Below are 26,875 nucleotides of genomic sequence, written 5' to 3' on the forward strand. Positions count from 1 at the left end.
AGTAATTTATAATAAACATGTTTTTGAACCACATAGTGTATAATGTGTACATCTCTTTGTTAATGAATGCTGCGAAATACTGTAGCATAGTAAAATGATAAACTGTAATAAATACTGTAACACTAGTGTGAACTATGGTGCATTGTGATGGTGTATAAATAGAGAAACTAAAACCTATTGAATAATTTGTTTATTACTACAGTAGTGTCATACCACAGCAACAATATAATTACTGAATGAAGTAACTTTACCGAATGAAATGTGTCATTAACTCAAAAATTTACTGAAAGTTAATTCTACTCATTTAAATAAAGTTTTGAACTCAGTGTTGGAGTTAATTACTTCAACTTAAATGGAGTAAGTTCACAGTACTCATTTAGATTAGTTTTTTTACTCAAATGGTTTGTAGCAAAAGGTTTCCAAATGGTTTGAGTTGCCTTAACTTATTGGGTTTTACAGTACTCAGTTGGTTTGAGTTCTCTTCATTTTTTGGGTTTTACTGTGCTCAAATTGCTTCGTTTACTCATATGGATTAAGTTCACAGTACTCATTAGGATTTGTTTTTAAACTTAAATGGTTTGTTGCAATCGGTTTCCTCAAATGGTTTGAGTTTCCTTTACTTATTGGGTTTTACAGTACTCAGTTGGTTTGAGTTCTCTTCATTTTTTGGGTTTTACTGTGCTCAAATTGCTTTGGTTACTCATATGGATTAAGTTCACAGTACTCATTAGGATTTGTTTTTAAACTTAAATGGTTTGTTGCAATCGGTTTCCTCAAATGGTTTGAGTTTCCTTTACTTATTGGGTTTTACAGTGTAAAGTATGCATCCAAACATTAGTATTTACTGCAGAATTTTTTCATGTAACGTAATACCTTATATAGTATCTACCGCCTCGATGACAGACAAATATATTTTAGTTAAGTAGAAAACTCTGTCCTCTTCATGATATAAGGAACACGCCCAACATATGTGGTTATTTTCTATTTATATCTCTATTGAAATATGGTATAAATCGCAAATATACAGACTTATCTCTTCGTCTCCCACTCAGTTTTTTTTTTTACTTCCTGTCCCCCATCTGATTTTCGCACATCACCAGAACCACGTGATTGAAAACAACCGATAAAACAAAGACTATGCAGTATTATTTTACATTTGATTTTTCAATTACTGTATACATGAACACTGTTAGAGTCCTCAGAAATCAATAAAACATTTTTTTTTCATTTGTATTTTTTATTTATTGCCTTTACCTTTGCTTGTACAGTTTATATTATATTGTTTGCAGATGCACATAATCTAAAATGATAAATTCTTTTCAAATAGAGAGTCATCTGGTGAAAATGTATTTATATTGCAATATATATCACAGAAAATAAAATGTATATTGCAATGTCAGATTCTTCCAATATCGTGCAGCCCTAATCTGAACAAATGTTGAAAAAAATATTGAAACCATGAGAGCAAAAGACCAGAAACTTTATAAAAACAAATCTGCACTAAGTTACCAACAAGCAGACAGTTTTAGTGAACTGAACACACAGACACACACCTGTCATCCATTTCCACCCTCTTCATGCTGTGGAGGTGCAACACAGCGAGGATGATGGCTACCAGGAAGATGACGATGCAGCATACACACACACTGATGTAGAAAACTCGTGTGGATGTGGTCGGGGCATTCGGACTGCTTGCTATGGACAAAAAAAAGAAAATTTACAAGAGCAGAATGAAAGAAATTCTACACTGAGAGAAGCATTAATCAAAATAGCTAAAAGATGGAGTCCAAACTCTCACCATCTATCCTCTGTATGGTTGTGTTTGGGAATGGCAGAGTTTTGGGGGGCTCTGGCTGCTCGATTCCTGCAAAGTAAACACAAGGATCAGTAAATAGTCATGCAAACTTCACTGTTTGACATCCCTGAATGTTGCCAGCCAACTATAAAGTGACATATTCGACTCCTTTTACACAGGGAGTAATAAATGATATTACTTGCCACAATATATGCAAGTCTAACATCACATTTTCTTCACCAAAAATGTATAATTATAAACGAGAGCAGCATTTTCCTTTAAGTAAAATAATACGTTTTTCCCTGTCGATTTAGGGGTGACATATGACATCATCTTGATGGGCCTCGTGAGATTCATCCGAACGCAAGAACTGGTTGATTGTGGTTTCGTTTATGTTTGGTTTGTAAATCGTTGCCAGGACAGTAAAATCTCGCTCCTTTCAAACAAAGTGTAAGACACATAATATCTTCTTAAGCGCCACATACACATGACCCAGTTATTCCACAAGAGAGAGGAAATTGGGGCATACAAAAACTCTTTTTCTTCTCCACCAGCTAATTTGGCTCATGTGCTTCAAATAAGCAGAGAATAAATTCACTGGCTATTTCCTCTGGGAAGCATATGACGACTTATTATCATCATCTCTGCGTGTCAAGTTTCACATTGCCACAGACTTCAATCTGCTAAATACACAAAACTCACAGCTTCTTATTAGGAGGAAAAATAAAATACATAAAACACTCACTGAGGTCTTAGGAAACAAAGACATATTTGGGGAATTAGTAAGATAAAGCGTGAATGAAAAGTTCTTACTTCTGTAACACATTTTCCTGCGTTTGAAGTTGAGCACTGTGAAGTTGGCTGCTGTAGTGAGGTTGAGCTGCACTGTTAGCACAGCCTCTCCATCAGCCTTTCCAGAGCAGAAAAGGTCAACTCGAAACACTACACGGACAGAGAAACACAGTAGGTATATTTACTGGACGTCTGAATTTGATTATATTCAGTATGAAAGCTGTAAACAATGAAGGAAGGGCTTCGTTTTGAACTTTCTAAAAAACTAAAGCCTGCTCTTCTTTTATGCTGGCACATTCGTTATGTCAGCTCCTACTAACTTGCACAAAAAGTTTCACAACTTGTATGTTCTGCATAAAAAGTGTGTACGACTTTTTACGGGTAGTTGACAGTCTGATGTTTGACAAAATATAAGTGGCCACTAACTTTATCAACTCTTTCACTGTTTTCTTTGACATTTTACTGAACTGTCCTATGGTGTGACATGTACAAATTAAGAAAAACTACTTAAATAATATACAATTTAAGTATAATAATAATAATAATAATAATAATAATAATATAAAATTTAATATACAATTTAAAAAATAACTTAATAATATACAATTTTAAAAATAACAACTTAATAATATACAATTTAATATACAATTTAAAAAATAACTTAATAATATACAATTTATCTTCTCATCTTCATATAGTCCTTTTTATTTGATATAAAATTAGGATCATCTTTTTCTCCACAACTTGTCAGACATTATCAATAAATAGGGGTGTCACAATTTTTATTTTATTTTATAGCGAGTCCAAAAATATACAGATGGAAAAAAATGGTTAATTACAAAAATATCCACTTGAAAAATTAGGCCGGGAGTATCTATTATTTATTTTGATTTTGTAAATGTAATAACAGCAGTTTAGACAACTAAATGTCAGAATAGAGAATTTGAAGACAGAAATGGTAAACCACTTACTGAAATTTAAAATGATGACTAACTAATTATTATTAATTTGTCATGTTTGACAATGATAATGCAATGTCACAACAAGAACCCATTTTATCAGACCGCCAAAGATAGAGAAGCAGATAGACTTCATGAAAAACCCTTGACAGTAGTTAGTGCAAACAGTATTTGCATGCTTTCCACGTGCCATTTAGATTTTTATCTTTGCTACTGCATTTTATCAAGTAAAAAGCAATTACGAGAGCACTTACACAATATCTTCTCTCTGATATTCATGTTTTGTGAGCACCAACATAATTTTGCAGCAGTTGGCAAATGACCAAAACTTGGGTCTCAATTATCATAATTGTAGTAAATGTACACCCTATTCGGAGGCAGAACACATCAGCAAACAAAGTCATTTTCACAGTTTTTTTTAGTGCACAAAATGTTTCTTTTTTTAAAATTTGTGTTATTACAGTTGAACCACTGAAGACACGTGAGCTTTTTCACAATGTGTTTGTTTCTATATCTGTACCGTCATCTATGAAGCGGTTCAGAGAGCTAAATCTGAAATATTTTAAAGGGGACCTATTATGCCTCTTTTGACAAGATGTAAAAGAGTCCCTAGAATGTGCTTGTCAAGTTTCATCTCTAAATAGCCCACAAATAATGCTTTTTAACTCTTTGAATCTGCTTCTTTTAGGCTCTTTGATCCTAATTGTGCCATTTTGGTCACTGACGCTTTAAATTCAAATGAGATTGTACTCCTAGCGCTCTTTTCAAAAGAGTCAGAGCTGCAAATGCCTGTGTGTCAGCAATGCCCCATGTTAATGAGAGAGAGATCATCACTAATGGACGGGGCTTTCCCCCTCTGATGACACGTACAATGAGAGAACGTCAATCAAAGTGTTTCTGCAGACTGTTTTTAATGAAATGTGATCATAAAATATAAAATTTATACTTTTTTCCGATTAGAAGTGGTTATATTCACACACTGTTGCCACACTACTGTGTTTTTTGCATAATAGCTCCCTTTTAATTAGTGTTGTGAAGATGAATGAAGGTGGCAGGTGTTGAAAAAACATGAGGATTTTAGGGGTGAACTAACCCTTTAGGCTATAACATAGCACATTTATAAATAAACACACAAAAAATAAGAATAATTTTATTAAAAGTAGCAAGTATTTTTTAAGTGAAGATCTTTACGTATTTAAAAGTAGAGACACTTTTTGTTCTTGGAAATCTAGATAATTTTAGTTGCTAACACCACATTTTCCCCTCAAAACGCAACAGGGAGTAAAACTAGAAAAAAGAAATCTCACACCTGAACGAGTGTGTGGAATTTCCCCCTGGACAGAGATGTTGCTCTGAGGTTGATCCATGGCTGAAGTGTTTTCCACTTGAAACCCCAATCTGTAATCCACCTGTGCAGATGAAAAAGCAAGCAAAAAAAAATTATGAGAATGGTGAAGATCATTCACAGCAAATGTGATAAAAAACAAAGCAAGTTCCTTATGTTCTCAAAGCTTGCATGCATGACAAAAATAAAATAATATCATAAAATATTGCAGCTTCAGGGATTGACAATAAGGCCTGCCCAATAGGGACATATGAGTCTTCGCTGAGGTCCAGCTTCCAGCCTCCGGTGCTTAGACTGCAGCTCTGCACAAGACGTTTGGCCAGAGGAGAAATGATCGTGCCCAACTGAGCCTTGTTTCTCTCAAGGTTTTTAATTCTTCACATTCAACAATTGGAGAAGTTTTTTTCCTCGCCGCTGTCGCCACTGGCTTGCATGGTTCGGGATCTGTAGAGCTGCGCATCGATGGATTTGCTCTTCAGTGTTTGGACTCTCAGTAGTGATTATTAAACCACACTGAACTGAGCTAAACTGAACTAAACTTAAACACTAAAAAACTGAACTGACACTGTTTTAATTTACTATGATCTTCTATGTGAAGCTGCTTTGACACAATCTACATTGTAAAAGCGCTATACAAATAAAGGTGAATTGAACTGAATGGAAATTAATTGCACGAAGCCAGTGTGAAAGTCCTGCTCAGAATTTAACAGTCCAGTAATTGAGCAGAAATAATACTAAAACAGCAACTTCAACACTGAAACTGACTTTTAGCTAACGACAACCTGTCCGTGTCTCCAAACTTGTGTACAATAATTCAGTACTTTTCAATATTTTGATTTGATTTAAAGCATCATTGTTGAATCAATGCATAAATATTTTATTATTTATTAAGCCCAAACATTTGAATGGTAGTGTACATATACGAACAATGCCAACCTTGCTGCTGGAGTGCCATGTGAAATGCAGACTGTTAGTGTCACTGGGCACAGGCAGGATGAAGGACAGGGCATAATGATTGACCACATCATCCCTCACATAGTACAACTCAGCATCAAGACCTACAGGGAGAAGAAGAAGAAGAAAAACACGATAAAACTGATCAGTTCTGAAAAAAATGTAACACTTAACCCTCCTGTTGTATTAGAAATCCTTATACACTGTTAGACCTTTTGCATGAAGAAACAACCTCATCATCCATCTCGAACCCTGTGAATGTCTAGGGTTTCCCTCATCAGTGTGCAGTCTTTCATCAATGTTCAGCAGGTGGGCACCAGTCATTTTTGATTAAAGGCAACTGATTATGCCCCTTTTTAAGATGTAAAATAAGTCTCTGGTGTGCATAGAGTGTGTATGTGAAGTTTCAGCTCAAAATACCACACAAATAATGCTTTATAACTCTTTGAAACTGCCCCTTATATGCTTTGATTCGAATTACGCAATTTCTGGGACTGCACTTTAAATCCAAATGAGATTTTTCTCTCAGCCTTCTTATCAAAAGAGGGTGGAGCTACAAATGCCTGTGTGTCAGCATAATGGCAGATTCAAAAACAAGACCAATCTAAACAAGTTCTACGCTAATGAGGGAGAGATTGTCAGTAATGGGTGGGGCATTCTCCCTCCGATAGCATGTAAAAAGGCAGAATGTCCATCAAAGTGTTTCTACAGTGTTTGTTTTCTACTAGAAACTGGTTATATTCACAGGCTGTTTCGACACAACTGTTTTTAAACCACTTATAAAAGTGATTTTTGCATAAAGGGTCATCTTCAAAATAAAATATATATTTTTTAATGCTAAACGTACCTGCATAGGTGTCATTTTTATTTATGAAGTATTCAAAAAAGTTAAAGCAGCACATTCTTATTGTATGTGTTATTTGTCTATATTTGATATTCATCTTTGTATTGCAACTGGCGGGTCAAAATCAACCTAAAGGACAACCGTTGTACTCTAAATGTGTACATCCTTCATGAAAATACGAAAATAGAAAACAATAAAAAGTCTTAACGTTGGAATAATTTTAGAAGCATCACCAAGCGATGAACATTAGAAGAAAATTTGCCAACTGTAAAGTAATGTCAGCAAACTTAGGAGTATGTTTAATGCACTTTAACATTTTTAATGGTTTTTGTGGGACTCCGAGTAGGCTTTTCAGGGTTGGGTTGAAGGACTGGAGATGTGAGAGCGAAGAAGGAGACTTGATACATGCATGTCCTATTTTAAAATACAGGAACTCTGGGTTAAAGTGCACAATTACATCCAGGGTGTTTCTGGATGCTGCTTTTTGTTTTGTCCTAAAATATATGTACTGGGAGACCCGTTCGTGCTGGGGTCTAGTGTGAAGATGTCTGAGTGGATTCTAATTAGTATTATGATTGGAAGACAAATCATTGTGAGGGGATGATGTTCAGCAGGTCCACCATCATTTCAAGAATAGGTTATGGAATTGGGAAGGGTGGCAGCTAGGCATGTGCCAGTATAAGATTCTGACGGTATGATAACCTTGGATTAAAATATCACGGTTACACTGTATTGTGAATGAATACTGCTCTAAAATCTGTTCTTTTTAAATGTCTGAGTAAAAAAACTTTAAAACACAATATATTTATTATAAGAAATTTTTAAAATATTTTGAAAAAGTAAACATGTCAGGCTAAATTATTCAAATTAATCTTTGACTTCTGCTGTCTTCATTAGTTTCAAAAACACTGATTTATTTACAATTTAAATCAGCAACTTTCGATATCCTTTTCTGCTGGAGATACTGTTGTTCTAAAAAAACTTAAAACAAAAGTTAAAAAAACCCTACATATACCGTAGGAATGGTAGAGCAGAATATTTTGCCGGTTTTAAAACCCTGATTTTCCAAACTGCGTTATACCTTGAAAACGGTTATCGTCCCATGCCTAGTGGCAGCATATGAAAAAATGACATGTAGACTTGATAAATTGGATGTTTATCAGAGAAGATGGAGAAATTATTTGGCATTATTGGAGGATGAATATGGTCACCGTGGTTAGACACACAGTAAAAATGTAATTATATTCATTGATTTATTTATGTATTATTATTATTATTGCATTGTTTTTTTGTTTGTTTTTTTAAAGAATTTTACTATTAATATTTTTTGTATGTGGGCTTTTTTATTTATTAAGTTTATATTGTTTATTTGTATTTACAGGGTTGATGATAGCAACATCTAGCTACTGTAACTGGCGCTGTTGGGGAGGGGAGGGGAAAGTGGGCGTTTAAAGCATCTAAAAATGTGCAAACTGATGGTACTCTTAAATTATTGAAGAAAATAAAAAATTGGAATCATAAAAAAAGAAAGTCACCAAGCTTTAAGATGAAAAACGTGGTTTATGTTTTGTTTTTGCTGCTAAAATAGATATTTTTGACCTGTAAGTCAATAGCAGGGTTATACATCTTTTCAAATTTATTGAACTGCTCTCCCTCAAGAGGAGTAAAATATAAATTCATACATCCAGATTCTCATATGAACTGTATTTCGCCATTAAAACACCCTATGTGCTCATTTTGGCTTAATGTATTCCACAGTGCCTGGAAGTATATGGTGCGCGAAGAAAGTAACCATGGCAACAATACATAAAATACATTCTTTCAATGCGGTGACCAACCACTGTCTGACATGTTTCCTCTTCCTGACAGGAAACAGCAAGGTCTGTATCTGTTGTATCATGGAGAGCAATATGAAAAATTATTGCTATTTCCGATCAGGAGGATATAAGTTCTAATAAGCTCAAGATTTCAAGCTGAGATTCACAAGAATGCTTCCCATTAAGCTGTTGATGAGACCTGTGAAACTACCCCTGACTGCCGCCCAAATTTTGACCACAGTTCATTCCCCGCCCTCTCTCTCTCTCTCTCTCTCTCTCTCTCTCTCTATCCTGTCCATTTGGAATGGCTTTCATGCTTTATAATTGAGAACAATATCCACAGACATCACCTCCACCAAACAGTGAAAGTGTAGTATGTTTATATTTAAGGGCTTCACCCCTTTTTATCGTCAAAGCAAAACATCTCTGCTCACCCCTGCCTGGCCTCCGCTTTTTTAACAACACTGTAATCTAAACAGTGTTTCCTTCCGGGCTACATTCCAGGGAGAGATTCAACCTGAAAAAAAAACACCTTCTTTCAAACAGCACGGCACACCTGTGAACCTGGTTGTACTGCATCCAGCCTTCAGTAACAAGTGGAGAAAGCAAAGCTGATTAACATGAGACCGAGCACTAAAGTGAAGGCTGATTCCTCACATGAATGAGACATGGAGATGTGTGAAGCTGATTGACAGCTGGAATCTCCTGCCATGCCTTGAGGCAAAACTTATCACCACTGAAAGGCCCCGCTGCGGCTGACTGGAGCCTGTCGGTCTGTCAGGGGACCTGCTCAAACATCAGGGGGATGGGAGTACACAAACCCTGTCAACTTAGCTATGATTTTTTTTTTTTCATGATAGCTGTACACCCTTTAAAACAAAATTAAATCAACCGACTACTGCCTGAAAGTTTGGGGTCAATACAGTTTTCGTTATTCAAATAAGTGTTCCGTTCACCAAAGCTGGAATTTTCTGATAATGAAAAACTGATATTTTAAAAAATCTGAACAGCATTTTTAATTCAATAGATTTCCAAATGCAAGTTCAGTTGTTGTTTTTTTAGACAATGAATAAATCAAAATTCAAAACACCAGCAATTAATTCAAACAAATCATCTGAAACACAAGTCTTTACTGTTATTTACTTAAATCCAATAAAAATGTGTCTTTGCTGAATAATAAAAACAAAAAAAGTTTTTTTACTGAAAAGTTTTTTTTTTTTTTTTCAAAAGTTATAAATGTAAAATGATGAATTGTCTATAGTAAAATGGGAAATGTGCATAAAATCAAAACTCAATTTTAATATAATTAATTCAGACCATTTCTCTACATTCACTCAAGAATATTTTTGCTGCATGTTCAAAGATTTTTTGGAAGGAAAAACTTTAGGGTGCTTTCACACCTGTCGATCGTTTTGTTCTGAAACAGGGATTAAAATTGATACAATGTTGCTTTCACACTGCAAAGTTTCTAAACAGACCAAAATAGCTAAAACAAGTCATGTGCGAGTAAACTACTCACATTTGTCAGAGTTCCACAGTTTATTCCTCAGAATCCCGCTCAGCTGTCATGCGTCCTTATTTTAATTTATGACGATGAGCAATAAGACATAAGCAAAAAGCTGTACTGTAATTTTGAATGGTGACACCGACAGACATCACCAAATATAAATCAGAGGTAAAACTTTCTCATATTCCCAGTTAAAGTCAGAATCATTAGCCCACCTTGGATTGTTATTCTTTTTTCTTTTATATATTTCCCAAATGATGTTTAACAGAGCAAATGTCCACAGTATGTCTGATAATATTTTTTCTTCTGGACAAAGTCTTATTTGTTTTATTTCAGCTAGAATAAAAGCAGTTTTTAATTTTTTAAACACCATTTTAAGGACAAAATTATTAGCCCCTTTAAGCTATATATTTTTTATCGATACTCTACAGAACAAACCATCGTAATACAGTACAATAACTTGGCTAATTACCCTAAACTGCCTAGTTCACCTAATTAACCTAGTTAAGCCTTTAAATGTCACTTTATGCTGTATAGAAGTGTCTTGAAAAATATCTAGTCAAATATTATGTACTGTCATCATGGCATAGATAAAATCAGTTATTACAAATGAGTTATTAAAACTATTTTGTTTAGAAGTATGTTGAAAAAAAATCTTCTCTCCTTTAAATAACAATTAGGGGGAAAAAATGGGGGGGGGGTGTAGGGGCAAATAATTATGACTTCAACTTTATAGCCCTTGGCATTATGCATGCATGATAGGCTTTACATTATAGAGAGAAATACCAGATAAACCAAGACGGCAGTACGGTCAATTTTCCTAACTGATAAACAGCTCTCGTTAATATTTCAGCATGCTTTCACTTTCGTATTTGACATGAAACGCACATTTATCAGTAGGAATGATGATAACATCCCACCCTACTCATACTTCTCATTCATATAGCTATATATGCCTACATAACTATTACATATCCATAATAAACTGTGATATAGCCTAGTTTGCTAGTTTGTTGGATCGCATTGCTTTCTCACTACAATCCATCCACCCAGAGTCCGTTTCAATCGAGCTGAGACCACCTCATTCAGGCGATCTCGGACCAAATGTTTTGTCACAGATCCTAGCATGATTGCTGAATTTGCGTATGCCAAATGAACCGTGCTGTGCTAACTACGTAAATGAGCCAGGTTCTGAAACAGAAGTGTAGGTGTGAAAGCACCCTTAACTGTTTTATGTTCAATCCAATTTTCCAACAATTAAGCTAACATAATCAATTTGTGTTGGGACAACAAAGGAATTGTTGAACCCAGCATGTTTAAATCACTTTTACATTTTAAATTAACTCACCATTTAGTTACATTCATATGGTTTATATTGGAAAAATTGACTTCCATAGTGGGAAAATCAAATACTATGGAAGTCAATGGAAACAAGTTTCAAGTTTTAGATATCCTCGTGTTCAACAGAAGAAATAACTGAAATTCAAACAAGTTCTTTTTTGGCAGTGGAAAGGATAATAAAACAGAAAGAGTTACCAGAAGACACGTGTAAAGTGATATAGGGCTGCCCACCTATGGAGAAAATAGATTGTGTGGTCCCCAAAATAGACGCATTCAAGATGCAGGAGTCCTCAAAGTTCAAACAGACATCCCGTCTGACATAATCCTCTGAGCACTGAGGAAAAGAAAATCAGCCAGCTGCGAGAGGCTACTGAGGCGTGTGTTATACTAGACACAAACCCACAGACTTGAGACTAATTAACGCTCCCATGTCTTGAACCATGTGACCTGTCTGGTCCTAGTTTGTCTACACTGCTTGGAGACCCCTTTAAAAAATATAGCCATGCGAGCAGTGGTCTCGCATTACCAGACCACTGACAAACAGCATATGGTCAGGTGCTCATAGTAAAAGATTAAAAGGCTAAAAATGTGTCTGATATCACAATGCAATTTTCTAATGTGATGTAGTAAATTTATATTCAAATGTAACACCAATATGAAAGTACTATGCGATTCTGGAAGCAACTAAACAGTAAATGTTGACTGCCTATGCCACCTGAGATTGACAATACAGGCCTTAAAACACATGTTGCGGTAAAGAAAATAATAAATGAACTGGTGTGACAAAACTTTGAGCAAAGTCATATGAAATGTGAACCGTTTGGAAAGCTATGCCTCAACAAAATACCATTGGTTACCATACGCTTCATGATGATGTCAGTTAGACATTGGCTGGTATAAGATTCTGACAGTTTGATCACGTTATAGCAAGGGACCACTGTACACAGGTGATGTGATGCGCAGGCAAGGGTTTAAAACAACCTCGCAAACTCACATTTCCTCGCGTCTATTGGTTATCTTCTCTGTGCACAATGAGGGTGGCGTTGGGATGTTCGATAACAACACATTGCTAGTCACACATTTCCAATTCATGAAGAAAAAAAAAAACAACAACTTTGAAATGGAAAATCTCTCTAAATTGTATTGCATTTATCAATTTCACTCTTGTCTCAATCTGATGCACTAAAACGATGACATATCGAGAAAGGAATTTTCTGAAGACACAATCTTCACCTCAGTGAAAGAATAAGCCTACAAAACATTGAATAAAGAGTGTTGAAGTTCATGGGTCAAGTGTGCTCAACCCCCTGACCAGAGGTTTCCAAATGAAAGCAGGAGTTTGTTTGGAATCAGTTTCCTGTGTGGCATGAAGGGCTCCCACCCTTGAAGAGCTGTCCCTTTCCACTGCAGGACGGTTAGGAGAACGGGTTTATTACAGCATATGTGCTGCCTGTTTGTGAGCTTGTTTATTTGTGACTCTGTGGGGACCATTTTTAACCTCTTTTCTTTATGCTCAAGTAACAAGTTTGTTTCAAAAGAGCTGCGGTTAACCACACGACTTGGGGAAAGAAAAAAAAAAAAGTGGTTTCCGCTTGCTGCAAAACGAAATCTTTGCATCCCCCTCACGGCAGCGCTCTGTAATGTCTTTTTATGTAGCTTCAAAACCCCTTTCATGGTTGAATTACTTCCACTCTGAAAAAGAGGAGACCTGGGAGAAAACGTGTCCACGGGGCGATGCAGCATTATGTTGGTGGATCGTGCTGAAAAAGAGATTGACAAAGCGCCAGCTCTTTATGAGAGCCATCTTCAAGCTTGCCAATAAATAAAAAAAAAAATCCAATAAAAGACAGCGGGAAGTACAAAGAGACAGGTACAGATTTAACTGCTTAAATAAATCAGAGTATGGTAGTATAGTCACTTTTTCAAATCATAAAGCAGCAAGCCTCATAGTTAAACTACTTCAAAATGTAGTAAGAGATGTGGCTTTTTTAAAATGTGGTCTGGGAAAGAAGAAAAAAAAGAGACTTCCTTTGTTTTGAACACACAACCTAAAGAATAAACTGAAGTTACAGACAATGCATGAATGAAAAAGCAAAGATTTACATCCATGTCGCCCCCACAGCCAAAAGTATAGACATGTGGTTTCAGATTTCTTGGCCACCGGAGATCACATTGCTGTCTTCAGGTTCAACAAAAAAAAGTGAGAGCCAGAAGAAGAGGTAAGCACAGGTAGAACAAAGAGTCTCCTGTATTCAGGGTTCGGTTCATTCTCAATCCCTCAGTGCACAGGACACAAACAGCAGCCAAACTTAGAAAATGAGCAAGAGGAGGAAAGAGGTGAACACAACAATTTTTTATATTGCTAAAATTATAATGTACTATAAGAACTCAATGAACAGATGAAACTGGCATCACACAGGCAGACCTGAAATATCTCTAGTATTTAAAATATTAATTTTAGGATTCTATTTAGCACTCATATTTATTATTATTTATTATGTAGTGTTTCAGTATCATTTAATTTTTTTGTGTAGAATAAATCTGCCACATGATTTATTTTTATAATTATATTTTACAAAATTAAGTTCGCTATATTGCACAAATATTGTGTACGTTACTTAAAATCTGTGTGATGTGATACAAATGTGATTTTTCATCCTAATGAGAAGACTTTTTTGTAATTTAGCAAAAAAAAAAAAAAAAATGCAATTTATGTGCTTTCCATCAAGTTGTTAGAGTGGTTGACTGTAGTATTGGTAACCAAGTGACTAACAGTAAACAAGACAAGCATAACGAAGGCACTAGATTAGTCACGTGGGTAGGGATGCAACAATTGACCGATTTCTCTATTAACTGTGCTTTAATTCATCACGGTTAATTAATCGCAAAGACTTCTCCACATTCCGATTCTGCACGGAACAAAACTGCTGCAACTAAAGAAAGTTATGTCAACTGTGCACTAGTTTAAAGTTCCAAGCTTTGTATACCGAGGCTAATAATACGCACGCACACTGGATTAACTATGGCTGAGGCTATTAACCAAGGGCCTTTCAGATGTCGTGTCATTCGCGCGTGCAAGTTTTTAAAAAAAATTGACAAATTTTCACATTAGACAAATAACATTTTTTATTTATTCTTATTTTTATTTATATTCATTGTTTTGTAATATATTTTCAGTGTAAAATTATTCATTTTGTTTAAATGCCAAAAACAGAGAAATATACTATTGCTTGTTTGTACTATTATTTTGTGCTGTATTATTTAGCTACTAAGCAGCAATAAGTTACAGTGTAAAATATAAGTTTTCATGGGATTTCCTAAGCTAGTAGTGTTTTGAAATCTATAATCGTTGCATCTCTACACATGGATAAATTTTTCGCAGTTTGTCAGTTTATTTGGCTAATATATTTCCATTTTATCAAATGTGCTTCCATTATTTGCATTAATCATTTTTCGCACAAGTCCAAAAACCACCTCAAGTGAATGTAAAAACGTTTCTGCAAATTAAAATATTTTTAAACTTTTGCATATCCATCACTACACCATTTTTCATTAAATACTTCAAAATACACTATAACACAGGATGATGGAAAACCCTTTGATAGATTAAAATTATACATTGCTTCATGAAATTGTTCATTGGTTTATAAGATTGCTTCACAGGACCATGAGAAGTACTGTGGTTCCCACAGCCAATCGAAAGTTTGTCAAGAAGCTGATGAGAATGTTCTTGAGTATCAAACCAGCATTAATTCATATTACTTCTGAAAGATCACTTCACAATGATGACTAGAATTATGGCTGCTGAAATTTCAGCTTTGCCATCACAGAAAAAAATGCTTATGATCAAATAAACGTCATGTTGATCATTAAAGATTTCTATAAAAAATACTGGAAGCGCAGGAACCAAAAAATTTTGTATCTGTAACCAAAAAGAACCAACAGGTTTAGACGTAGGCAATGTGTGTGCAATCAATTCATTGATCAATCAAGAAATCTGAGTAGTAACATACATGTGATTAGGCATGGGATGATAACCGTTTTTAAGGTATATTGCGGTTTGGAAAAGTCAAGGTTTTATAACCGGCAAAAATTTCTGCTGTACTGTTCCTATGGTTGACATAAGATTTATTATTTACATTTATTTATTTTTTTATTTTTTTAGGACAACAGTATCTAAAGCAGAAAGGATATCCAAAGATGCCGTTTTAAACTGTTAAGAAATCAGTGTTTTAGAAACAAATGAAGAAAGCAGAAGTGAATGATTCATTTGAATTACTTAGCCTGTAACATGTTTACTGTTACAAATTTTTTTAAATGTTTCTCAAAATAAAATATATTGTGTTCAAAGGGGGAAAAAGGTTTTTTTTTTTTTTTACACAGACTTTTAAAAAGAACAAATTTTAGAGCAGTGATCACAATACCATAAAACCGTGATTAGGCATGTACCGATATAAGATTCTGACGATATGATAAAAATATCACGATTTCATGGTATCACGGTATTGTGATATCTGCTCTAAAATGTGTTCTTTTTGAAAGTCTGGGTAAAAGTCTATAACTTTTTTCCCCTTTGAAAACAATATATTCAATTTTTGGAACGTTTTATGATGTTTTGGAGCAGTAAACACATCAGGCTATATAATTCAAATGAATCACTGACTTCTGCTGTCTTCATTAGTTTCAAAACCACTGATTTCTTTACAATTAAAAACGGCATCTTTGGATATTTTTTCTGCTGGAGATACTGATGTCCTAAAAACAAAAACAAAACAAAAAAATGTAAAAAAAAATAATAATGTGTAAAATTATTTAGGAATGGTATTACAAAAATTTTGGCGGTTTTAAAACCTTGACTTTTCCAAACCGCAGTATACCTTAAAACGGTTATCGTCCCATGCCTAACCGTGATACTTTTATCCAAGGTTATCAAACAGTCAGAATCTTATATCAGCCCATGCCTATTGCCTACATGTAATCTATCTTACAAATTTAGATTCCAAAAATCAGGTATTTATAATTAAAAACTAAACTACTTTTTAAAAATAATTTTTAAACCAAAGTAACACAAAAGGAGTCTGATTATGTCGAATCAATCAATCAATAAATAAAAGACTAAAACACTGAACAGCGTTAATTAATTCATTCTGAACAACCAAAAAATAAATGAAACTCACAAATATAGGAGTTCAAGACTAAAAATACAGCTACAATAAACCATAATCAGCCTGTGAAATCTAAAATGGGCAAATACAATTTTTGTGCAGAATAAACAACCGACCAGCGTAAGAAAACAATAGGGAGGATGGAATGTGATTGCAACCACATACATTTCTGCAGGCCGTCCAAGTTCTCCCAGGAAAATTTCCACACATCGCATATGCGCCCAGTTCAAGGTTCAAAGAATGCAGAGTTCACAAAGCAGTGTGGAAGCTGAAAGGGCAGAGGTTAAACCAAATCTAAAGAGAGCAGTGGAATATGCAAAAATGAGGAAATCTGGAGCCTCATTATCAAGAACGTCAGCATGGTGGTCACACACTGGCGGTGCTCGAATGTAGGAGTTTAGCACAGATGGTCAGGAGGGTAATCAGTGTAATACCAAACAGGTGTGGGCTAAAAGTGAACGATAAACTAGCAGACGGCCAGTCCCATAGTGCAACACGGCAACAGACAGAAAACCACTTTCAGATGTGACTGTGACACTTCCAGACTACCTTTTCAAAAGCTCACATGAAGATGTTGTCTGTTGTAAACTGAACTGGATGGGGTGGAACAGGACAGCAGGCCCAGCGGAAATGACAGTGGTGTCATAACTTGGACGGTTGGTGAATATCACCCAAACTTTGGTTACGCGTAGGAAGAAAACGTCTCCCAGCAGAGGTCTGACCTCTGGAGGACCACAGCCCAGTGTGGGGTCAACTGCAATTACACACATTCTCTTCTGACATTTTTTAAAAAGAGGTTGTGCTGATGGTCCCACTAGTAATAAATAAAATGTAACACTTTTTTATTATAATTTTTTTTTACATTTTACGAAGTGAAAGCATTCAGACAGCCTACTTAAGATTTGAGTTTCCAAAATACAAATGACTTGTATGAATTCGCACATCATTATTGAAATCTATAGACGAGCATGTCTTTTCACGCACTGGAATGCCCTAAAGAGGAAAACGGGATCTAATAACAGATTAATACAGTAAATCACTTCTGATTCTAGAAATCTGAACCTCAAGTAATAATTTATTAACTACACAAACTGTTAAAAGATCTGAATTACTTGAACTGAACGATTCATTGAAAGGTTTGAATTGTTTATAGTGACGGTAGTGAATGTAATCATGTTCTAGCTGCTTGATGTGAATCAGTGGCTTAACCCTTGTGAATCATGTCTTTAATTAGACTAAATATTATTTTCAAGTAGAAACAGGTACCTCTATATCTTTATTTTTCGTTGTTTTGTGTATTTGATTGTGTTGAATTATTATTCGTATGTATGTTCGGGGGTGGGTTTGAATTGTTTTGTTGTGTAGTATAATACCTATGAAGTGTAATTATTATTTTTGGTGTTGTACGGAGGGCAAATTAAATAATATTTGAATGCAATTTAAACTGGTTAGTTCTGTTTGATTTATTTTTGTCTTTAGCTTTAAAAAGGGTTCCTAGGGATACTGCACTAGCATATCCTATGTAGCTCTGACCTTTCAAACATTTATTTTTAATTATAAATTTATAAGTTGGCACCCCTACCCAGTCAGACTGCTACAATGTTTTTCTTCTTCTTTTAAAGAAAACCGTTGGTGCTTATACATGTACAAATTATCTATCAAATGCTAAGGTGTCCTAAGGGTGCAGTCTCAATCAGCTCTCTAGCTCCCGAGGTCGTTCATCCTAAGGTCGTGTGCATGAATTAGAGCAAAAATTCGAGCTGTTCACCACACATTGGGAAACATTGAGTGTGACATGAGAATGTCCTATTGTACATCATCATAATCCGAGTTTTGATGTAAAAGTATATCATACCTAAATAATTAGATTATTTCTTATGGCATCATTTCAACCATTAAAAAATTATAAATGTTTGCTAGACTGTTGCTAAACGGTCCAGCTATATTTGTTCATGTTAGGAATAAATAATGGATTGTCTTCAGAAAAACGTCTCTCGTTATATGATTTGGTTTACTTGATTCATGTTTTGCCGTTCAGAACATTCATCTTTTAAGGGTGCATAGTGCGCATTGAAGCACCCTGATTTTCACAGTACATTGAGGAACATTTCAGGGAGAACATTTTAGTACTACACTGGAAAAAATTGCCGATTGAGACAGCACTTAAAATTCACAAAATTACAAGCAGATACAGAGTTTTTGTGATATTCTGATTCTTAAATGGGTTGGGTCCCTATAGAGATGTGAAATATTGATTTAAAAAAAAATGAACACTGTTAAAATAATTATCGTACACAAATAATGTTGCACACCCCTAGGCTGCACAATACATTGCATACACTGAAATTAAGATTAAGTTGGCATATTTCTAACTCCCAAAATCATCTCTCCTCTGTATTTCTGCTGTTATAGCAGTTTGCTTAAAAACTGACCATGCTGAGTACAACCAGGGTCAACAACTCATGGTTTCCGCTACATTCATTCTTTCATGGCGGGGGGGCCACGCCAAAATTCATCCCGCCACGGCAACATTACAGCTTCTCATTCAAAACATTACATTTTTTAATAGCGGGTGATAATCGCACCAAAACGTATTAAAGGGTAAGTGAATTATAACAGCGTGAACTTTTCTGTAACTGTAGTAGTGCTGTGCATCCTTTGTTTAACCCTTTAAGGTTACGTGTTGACTGACTGACTGGCTGACTTGACAGGTGCGTGATGCGTGAGGCCAGCAAACACGACGTATAGCCGTTTCCCTCTACTTCAGGACGCATTAAGGGCACACTGTAGGTCTATTAGTGACATTCATAAATATTCCTAGCAAATCTAATAAATGCTGGAGACTAACTCGTTACATAAACGCACTAAATCGCACTTCAGCAGTGTTTATTTGAGAGCGCACAAAAAGATCTGCGCACTCTTAAAGCGGCTTATACTTGAGGGGGCGTGCAAGAAGTTGTGCACGAGCAGAGGAAATCGGTGCGCAAGCAAAGAGATCCGCATGCTCGTAGGCTAGTACATAAATGCGATCTCGACTTCTATTACCGCGCTCACAACATTTGTCATTGAAATAACACCACAGGTAGTTGGTAGATCTGTTCAAAAAAGGCCTGCCGCCACAGCTGGAAAAAATCCTGGTGGAAACACTGCAACTTATTATATTGGTAGATAAATTTAATGTATAAATAATGTATAATGTAATTTAAGACCCCCTAAAAGAAAAAAAAAATGTTTCAGCTGGCAAATAAAAGCAAGGTGGAGGCGAAATAAGATAAATATTTATGTTTCCAGAATAAGGATGCAACGATTAACCGATTTCACTATTAACCACGCTTTAATTTGTCACGGTTAATTAATCGTAAAGGCTTCTCAAAACTGAATTTCTGCACAGAACAAAACTGCTGCAACTAATGTTAAACAACGTTATGCGAACTGTGAGCTAGTTTAAAGTTCTGAGCTTGTACACCAAGACTAATAACCATGCACACTGGATTAACTAGGACTAAGGCTATTAACTAATGACTGTAAAAATGCTATTAACTAAGGCAAGTTTGTACTCACGCTTTCTAGGAGCACCTAGTTGAGATGACAGGGAGCTTTTATGACCACAGGAAATGCAAATGAGTGAAGTTTGAGGAAGACGCAATAAAAAGTACACAAGTCAACCGAGGGTTTTTGGAGAGAGTGCTAAAAGTCTCGGAGTGGCTCAGCTGTTTAATGGCCTGTCATCATCGTCATCCCTAATATTTTATAATTATTAAACATTCATTTTGGAATTATTGCGCAAATATCAATAAGCCATTACAGAATTAGTTAAATAGTTGTTTCTGGTTTTTGTTAGTCCTGATTAATGTTGTTTTTTAAATACAATAAATTCATTAATATACAATTTCCAGTGGTGCTCATTCATTTTGGAGGGTGCTCCTACATGTTTTTTTAAGGTGCTCCTACATTTTTTAAGTTGGGAGTACCAGTGCTACCAAGTAAAAAAATAAAATAAAATAAAAAGTTAATTTCAATTATTTAATTGTATATAAAATATATAAAATTAATTTCACTGCAATAGACAGATATTATTTTGTATTTATTTATTCATTGTTCTGTCATTTATTTTTAGTGTAAAATTATTGCTTATATTTAAATGTCAAGCACAAAGAGAAATGGACTATTGTTTGTTTTTAATATTATTGTGTGCCGTATTAATTGGTTACTGAGCAGCAATAAATAAATTTTCTTAACTAGTAGTGTTTTGAAATGAATGAATGCATAATCATCATAATAACGATGAAACCCTGATTAATCTTCAGACTATAATTGTACAACCAAAATCTATAATCATTGCATCCCTATTCCAGAATCCAACTACTGTGTTTCTTATTTAAATATGTTGTGAAGTATTTTTTACACTTCAAATAGCTTAACACATACTCTACAACAGAAAACATCTCAAACATGTGAAGAGAGCTACAGACTAGTGTACAATTAAACAATAGGTTGAGGGCATGAAAAAAGTCAAAGTGGGCCTACCCCCTTTCAGTGTGGCAGTTCAAACAGACAGGCATACAAATGAGAATTCTACTGCCAGTCATTCCTATTCTATTCAGGGACTCCTTTTGTAATGGCTCCCTGCTCGTCTTTCAGCTTCCCTTGAAAGCTTTCTTCGTCCTCTTTTCTAGCTTTGGGCACATGTTCAAATTAAGAGAGTATGCGGGCGAAGCACAGGAATCTTTCAATGGTGCCATACTTTGCCCTGTTATTTTAGAAGCAGCTGTGAGGCACTTTTAATGGAGAATGATTTTACTTGATACTAGCTTTTCTGCGGTTTCAGGCTTGGTGGCATTCCAGCAGACCATTATCTCTTCTACCATCATGAGTGAAAATTTGATATGGTGTGCTGAGCAAAGGGCAGAAATATCCTATAATATAGCACCCATTTTCCACTACTTCAGTAGAAGTAATACTCTCTGTGGATCACAAATGGATCTTTTAAGAACCACAAGGAAAGCATGAGTAAGGTCACAGTTAGGGAGCTACTGTATAAGCCAATGATGAAGTGAAACAGCCCTCGTATTGACTACTGGGAATAAAAAGTAGAATAATCATTTAAATAGCAATAGTTTTGATTAACATTTTCAATTCCTAAATTCAATTGATTGTCAGTTTCAGATGACTACATGTGTGGTTTAAAGCAGTATTGTATCGATGTGTGATATCACTGAGAAGTTAAGCTCATTTTGTGAAAAACAAATAGATGCATGCCTTGAGGGACTAAAATCATTCAATGTGTGAACAGAATGCAGTAATAATATCCCTAGTACTCCCAATTTATGCAAGAAAAATGTTCTTATCTAAATCACCCAGTGCAATACATTGAATTTTGTTGATTTTTATAAATCAACAAACAAATTGACAGGGAGTGGGTTATATTTTAGACAAAATGTAGTCTGCTTTTTTGTTTTAACTTTCAGTTGTCAACAAATTTAGTCCTACACTAAACTGGAGCAGAGCATTTGTTCATCACGAAAGCTTGAATTTTGTTCCTGAATGATTTAATGTTTAAACAGATCATTTGAGTCAGCAATTCTATGATCTATTCAAATTTTGTATGAACCATTTGATTAATGCGGGATAGTTACTAAACACCAGGGTAATGTCGCGATAACATTAATTCACATTACGATACTATACCACCTTAGTATCGTGATACCAAGTAGTATTGCGATACTGTGATTCAGAACTCAAATCTATTAAATAAAGACAATTTTCTGAAATACTGACCAACAAAAAATACATTAAAATAAAAATACAAATTATACCGAACGTAATTCGTTACTAAAAGACTATTTTTCCAACAAAATTAGACTATATGAAGTGGTCAAAAATGGTTTCAATGTTTTCTGTTGCTCTTTTGGGTTTTTCAATCTAATATTTTTTTTGTTTGTTTTTTGTCTTATCACGGATTCAAAATTTGACTTTGTGAGTCGTCTTTTTAAGAGATTGTTGTGGTTGTTGTAGCTACTAAACCATTTTGATATGAACAGAAATGAACTGATTCAGATGTGCATTCGAACTGAAACATCAGAAAACGTGCAATAGGCTACCACATAGGCCTGAATTCTACATAGTTTTGCAACCTTAAGGGGTCCACAGACTATTCAAATAAATTGGTCTATTGTTTTACAAACGTGTGAGCATTTTAGTGACTTTTCCATTATATTATGTAATGTTGATAGATTGTTAATGACGATCCTACCGTTTACAATCTACAGTGGCACCGCCAGTATTTTGGAGCCATAGTATCATGACGATCCTACCGTTTACAGTCTACAGTGGCACCGCCAGTATTTTGGAGCCATAGTATCATAGTACCGGTAAACCATGCAACCCTACACACAACCTCACCCAAGACATTCATTCTAATCTAAATTCAATAGCATTAATATAGGAGCATTACTGATGTGCGGGATATATGGGAAGCCCCAGGTGCTTCAACAGGGGTGTAATAAGTGTCTAACTGTGTGTTTATTTATGTCTGTTGACCAATGCTACCTGAAACCCCCATGAGGTGAAGGATTTATAGGTTTGGTCAGAGGCCGTCACATTTGGAGAAACAATTACTGATACTGCCAGAAAGCATCTCACTAAATGACAAGCCCACATGGGCTTGTGGCTGTTGTTTAGAAGTTTTTCCATTTTCACCAGGATCCAGAGGAACGTTTTAACACTTCCTAGAAGTACTGGTGGAAGTACAGTATTTCAAGGTGTTACAAGACATAAGCATGCAAGACAGCTAATTAGTGACATCTGCATGTTGCTTTTGTCTGCGGCATAGTGTTCTCATTGATATGTAGCAGTAAAAGCTGGCTTGGTTGGTTTTGTCTCTTAGCCATAGAGGCGCCACTTGTCAAAAGACAAAGCTTGGGGCCCCAGGCCAGAAGGGGGCCACCAAGGGCTAACCAACTTTTAAATCACTAAAGTCCAGTTTACACTAATGCGTTTAATTATATTTTAGAACATAAACGATCCATGTCGATTGTTCCGATTCAGCTGCCTATGGGAGAAGTGACAAGGAAAAATGAACGGCAGAAAATTGTCAAACTGTTTGCTCTTCAAACAAGTGTGTTCATGACTATACATAAAAAGTAGAATAATATAAAAAGAAAATATCCGAAACATCAATAAGCTTAACAAGCTGTTTTTAAAGTCTAAAAAAAAATCTATGAAAGTGAATGAGACTGGGAGTCTCGAGCCAAGAAGATTACAATGGCTGCTTCTGCTCGTACATGAATAATAAGATCAATAATTCAACTATATCTACCAACAACGAAAGTTATTCATTTTAAAACTAAAATGTAATTGTGTAAATGGGGTCTGCTCTGGCAGTGACAGAACGACTCCCTTATGGCCCATTTGCACTGAGTGGTACGGTACGCTTTTATGGCCGTTTCTGCTGTCAGAAGATACCAAAAAACGAACCATAACGTACCACGTTTTGGGTACCCTTTCGGAAGGGTACCTAGCACAACAAAAAGGTAGCAAAAGGCAGAGCTAGACGCGCAGCTGAACGACAAACTAACCTAGTCATGGTCTTGATGAGCCAAGAAGAGCAGAATCTACTCTGTGCCCTGCAGTTGTGTACAAGGCCATCTAAAGCGTGCACGGTATCACTTTCTCGCTTGTACTCGCCGCACGTCTATATTTGAAATAAAGAACTTTTGAGCTGATGATAATAACATGCACATGATTATTGAAGTGCTTCTGACATATGACCCTTTCAGAAAGGGACAAACGCAAGCGAGACGCCCTATAAAAGGAGAAGCCCGACAAAACAAATGAGCAAAGGATTTTTTCAGCAACCTAAAAGATGAATAAACTGCCATGTTTACCTATTATCATCGCCTTTTGGACTATTATGAAATCGGAATGACAGAATTACTTTCTAACAAGAGGTTACACGTGCTGGCGAAGATTAAAGATACAGATGAGAGGTTTGCACTGACTGGGCTATATGTTGCGTGTTGTTTTTGAACACAAATAAGGACTAAAAGGTATGCTGTCTGTAGTTTTTCTGTAATTGGTAACATATCCGAGACTGTCAGGGTCTGTATGTGTGCATGTATGTTGCATTTATTTATTTATTTTATATATTTGCAGACGTTACAGTAGGCTATTTCGCATCATTGGTCTGCATTTATAATCAAATTATGTTCATAGAAAAGTTAGTACAGGGTATCTGCAGGAATCCTCAAGGAAATTTCAATACCTTTGAAAGACTTTTTAAAGACCTTCTCAGAATATTTTAAGACCTCGTTGCCACTTCAAGTTCTAATCAGTATCAAACCTTTAACTTAATAAACAATTGCTAACAAACAGTTGCTATTAAATAAATGAATGGAGCACAACCGTGCAACAGAACTTAGATAAGCTCGGAAGAAACAAACCTTGAAAGAATAAATTACGTGGTTGTTTTCAGCGACAGGCTTCAGCCACTATTTAAACTCGTCTTTCTCCAACCAGGAGTACACCAACTTGCATTATCCCATTTTGACATCAGTTTTGCTCTATGGCAGCGCTGTTCAATTAGTTTGTCATGGGGGCCAGTTCATGAAAAGCATCCCAAAAGTGGGGCTGGAGAGATATGACTTGCAATATGAGTGATGACACAACAGCATACAAGAGCCCATATGTTGTATTTTTGCTCCTTGAGACACCCACATTGTATTTTTCTACATTAAAACGTTAATATATTGTATTTTGATACTACATAACATCACTGCAACTGTTTTTTTTAAACAAACAATCAAATGTTGTATTTCAAAGCACAACAAAAGCAGTGCATTGCTTAAGTAGGCTTCTTCTCAGACACATTTATATGTTATGTTTTAAACAGCAAAACAATTATGGACGCAACAATTCTAGATTTTGGTTGTACGATTATGGTCTGAAGAATAATCATGGTTTTACGGTTATCACATCTAATGTAAATTTAAGCTTTATATTAGTGCACTGACAGAAGTTGTTGTCTGCTCTCTGCAAGTGGTGTGTGTTATTGTATTATCCATGTGTCGAGTAGGCTTTGTGGTTTTAAGATGAATAAAGTCGGATAATCATTTATTAGACTTCCCCAGGCGAATATTCTCATTACGGCTTTATGATACTGAAAACAATATCTTTGTATTATTCTGTAAACATTTTGCTGAAGAGCCATAATCCAGGCTTTGGCACATCTTCTGTACTGAAACGCTGTTAGATCATATTGCCCTTGGGTAATAAAATAAAAATTGTGAAGAACGCATAGTGCAACATTCACAAGGAATTTAAATGCTATAACAGCAAAGCCTTTTAAAATGAAATTATCATATTAGTAATTACATTATGTACAATATCACTTCATTATCTTTTCTCAGGATCAGGATAAAGGGTTATGTAATATGCTCGGACTAGAGGCCTCTGTGAATTTTTGCCAAGGGCCTGAATGAGACTTATACAATCAGCTCTGCGTCATGCTCATTTTGCCCTATCAGTTGGATAAGGTTTACACGTACATTACAAGACATGTCTGTTATCATGAAAACCCACGACAAACAACAAAAACACAACTTTGATCAGCAGTGCTATCTAGTGTCTAATAGTTTCATTGTTTTGATTACATGAATGCAATTACTTTAGTGAAAATGGACCAACTTGGGGAAAACTTTTTGGGGGATCATCTTGGTAGCTAGTTCCCATAAAAGAGTAGGCTTCTCAGTATACAAACATTGTGCGACTTTTAATAATCCTAAACGATTGCAACGTGTCAGACTGCACAAACATGGCTCCCATGTCACATTTTAAGATCTCAGCCATCATAATGTCAGACGGAAGGACAATGAAGACGTCCCAAACACGGAAGGAAACTCACCTGGAGTTTGACATCATCTATCCGCGACACTTTCACTATCCTACCTTCTGAAATGATACCTCACAGCAAACGTAAACCATCTGTACCGGCAACTTTGCACACAATGTGCGTCAATAATAAAAACAATAAGAAAAAAATGTTTTGACATTTCTCCACAGTCATTAAAAAAAATCTGATCGTAACAGCCAATAGGGCGGCTGTCTGTGAACATCTCAAACCAGCAATCAAAGATCACAGATTTTAGCCTAGGACTTCAGGAATCTTTTAGGACTTCCCAAATTTGTCTCAGGTGACCAAATCATGGCTAAAATCTCTGTGTGATCAGGGCTTCAGAGCAGAATCATCAGCTCACCAACACAAACCAAATAAAAAAAATTAGAAATGTAATAACTTTTTGATATAGGGCTGGTCTGATAAATGATATCAGACCAAATTGCGTTTAAATTTATGTTGAT

At 35.5% G+C, this 26,875-nt stretch overlaps 1 protein-coding gene across 2 annotated transcripts in view; it reads right to left on the reverse strand.

Moving 5' to 3' along the window:
- The window catches only part of ryk (receptor like tyrosine kinase), an 89,140-nt gene that overhangs the window by 40,491 nt on the left and 21,774 nt on the right, over positions 1-26,875 (reverse strand). For both annotated transcript variants that reach the window (XM_056459947.1, XM_056459946.1), the window contains exons 2-6: positions 5,828-5,949; positions 4,856-4,955; positions 2,609-2,737; positions 1,799-1,864; positions 1,554-1,695 (exon numbers count right to left, since the gene is read on the reverse strand). In XM_056459947.1, the coding sequence (XP_056315922.1) occupies positions 1,554-1,695; positions 1,799-1,864; positions 2,609-2,737; positions 4,856-4,955; positions 5,828-5,949 (559 nt within the window). The remainder of the gene's footprint in view (positions 1-1,553; positions 1,696-1,798; positions 1,865-2,608; positions 2,738-4,855; positions 4,956-5,827; positions 5,950-26,875) is intronic.

Source organism: Danio aesculapii, chromosome 6 (genome assembly GCF_903798145.1).
Source record: "Danio aesculapii chromosome 6, fDanAes4.1, whole genome shotgun sequence".
Taxonomy (NCBI): Eukaryota; Metazoa; Chordata; class Actinopteri; order Cypriniformes; family Danionidae; genus Danio; species Danio aesculapii.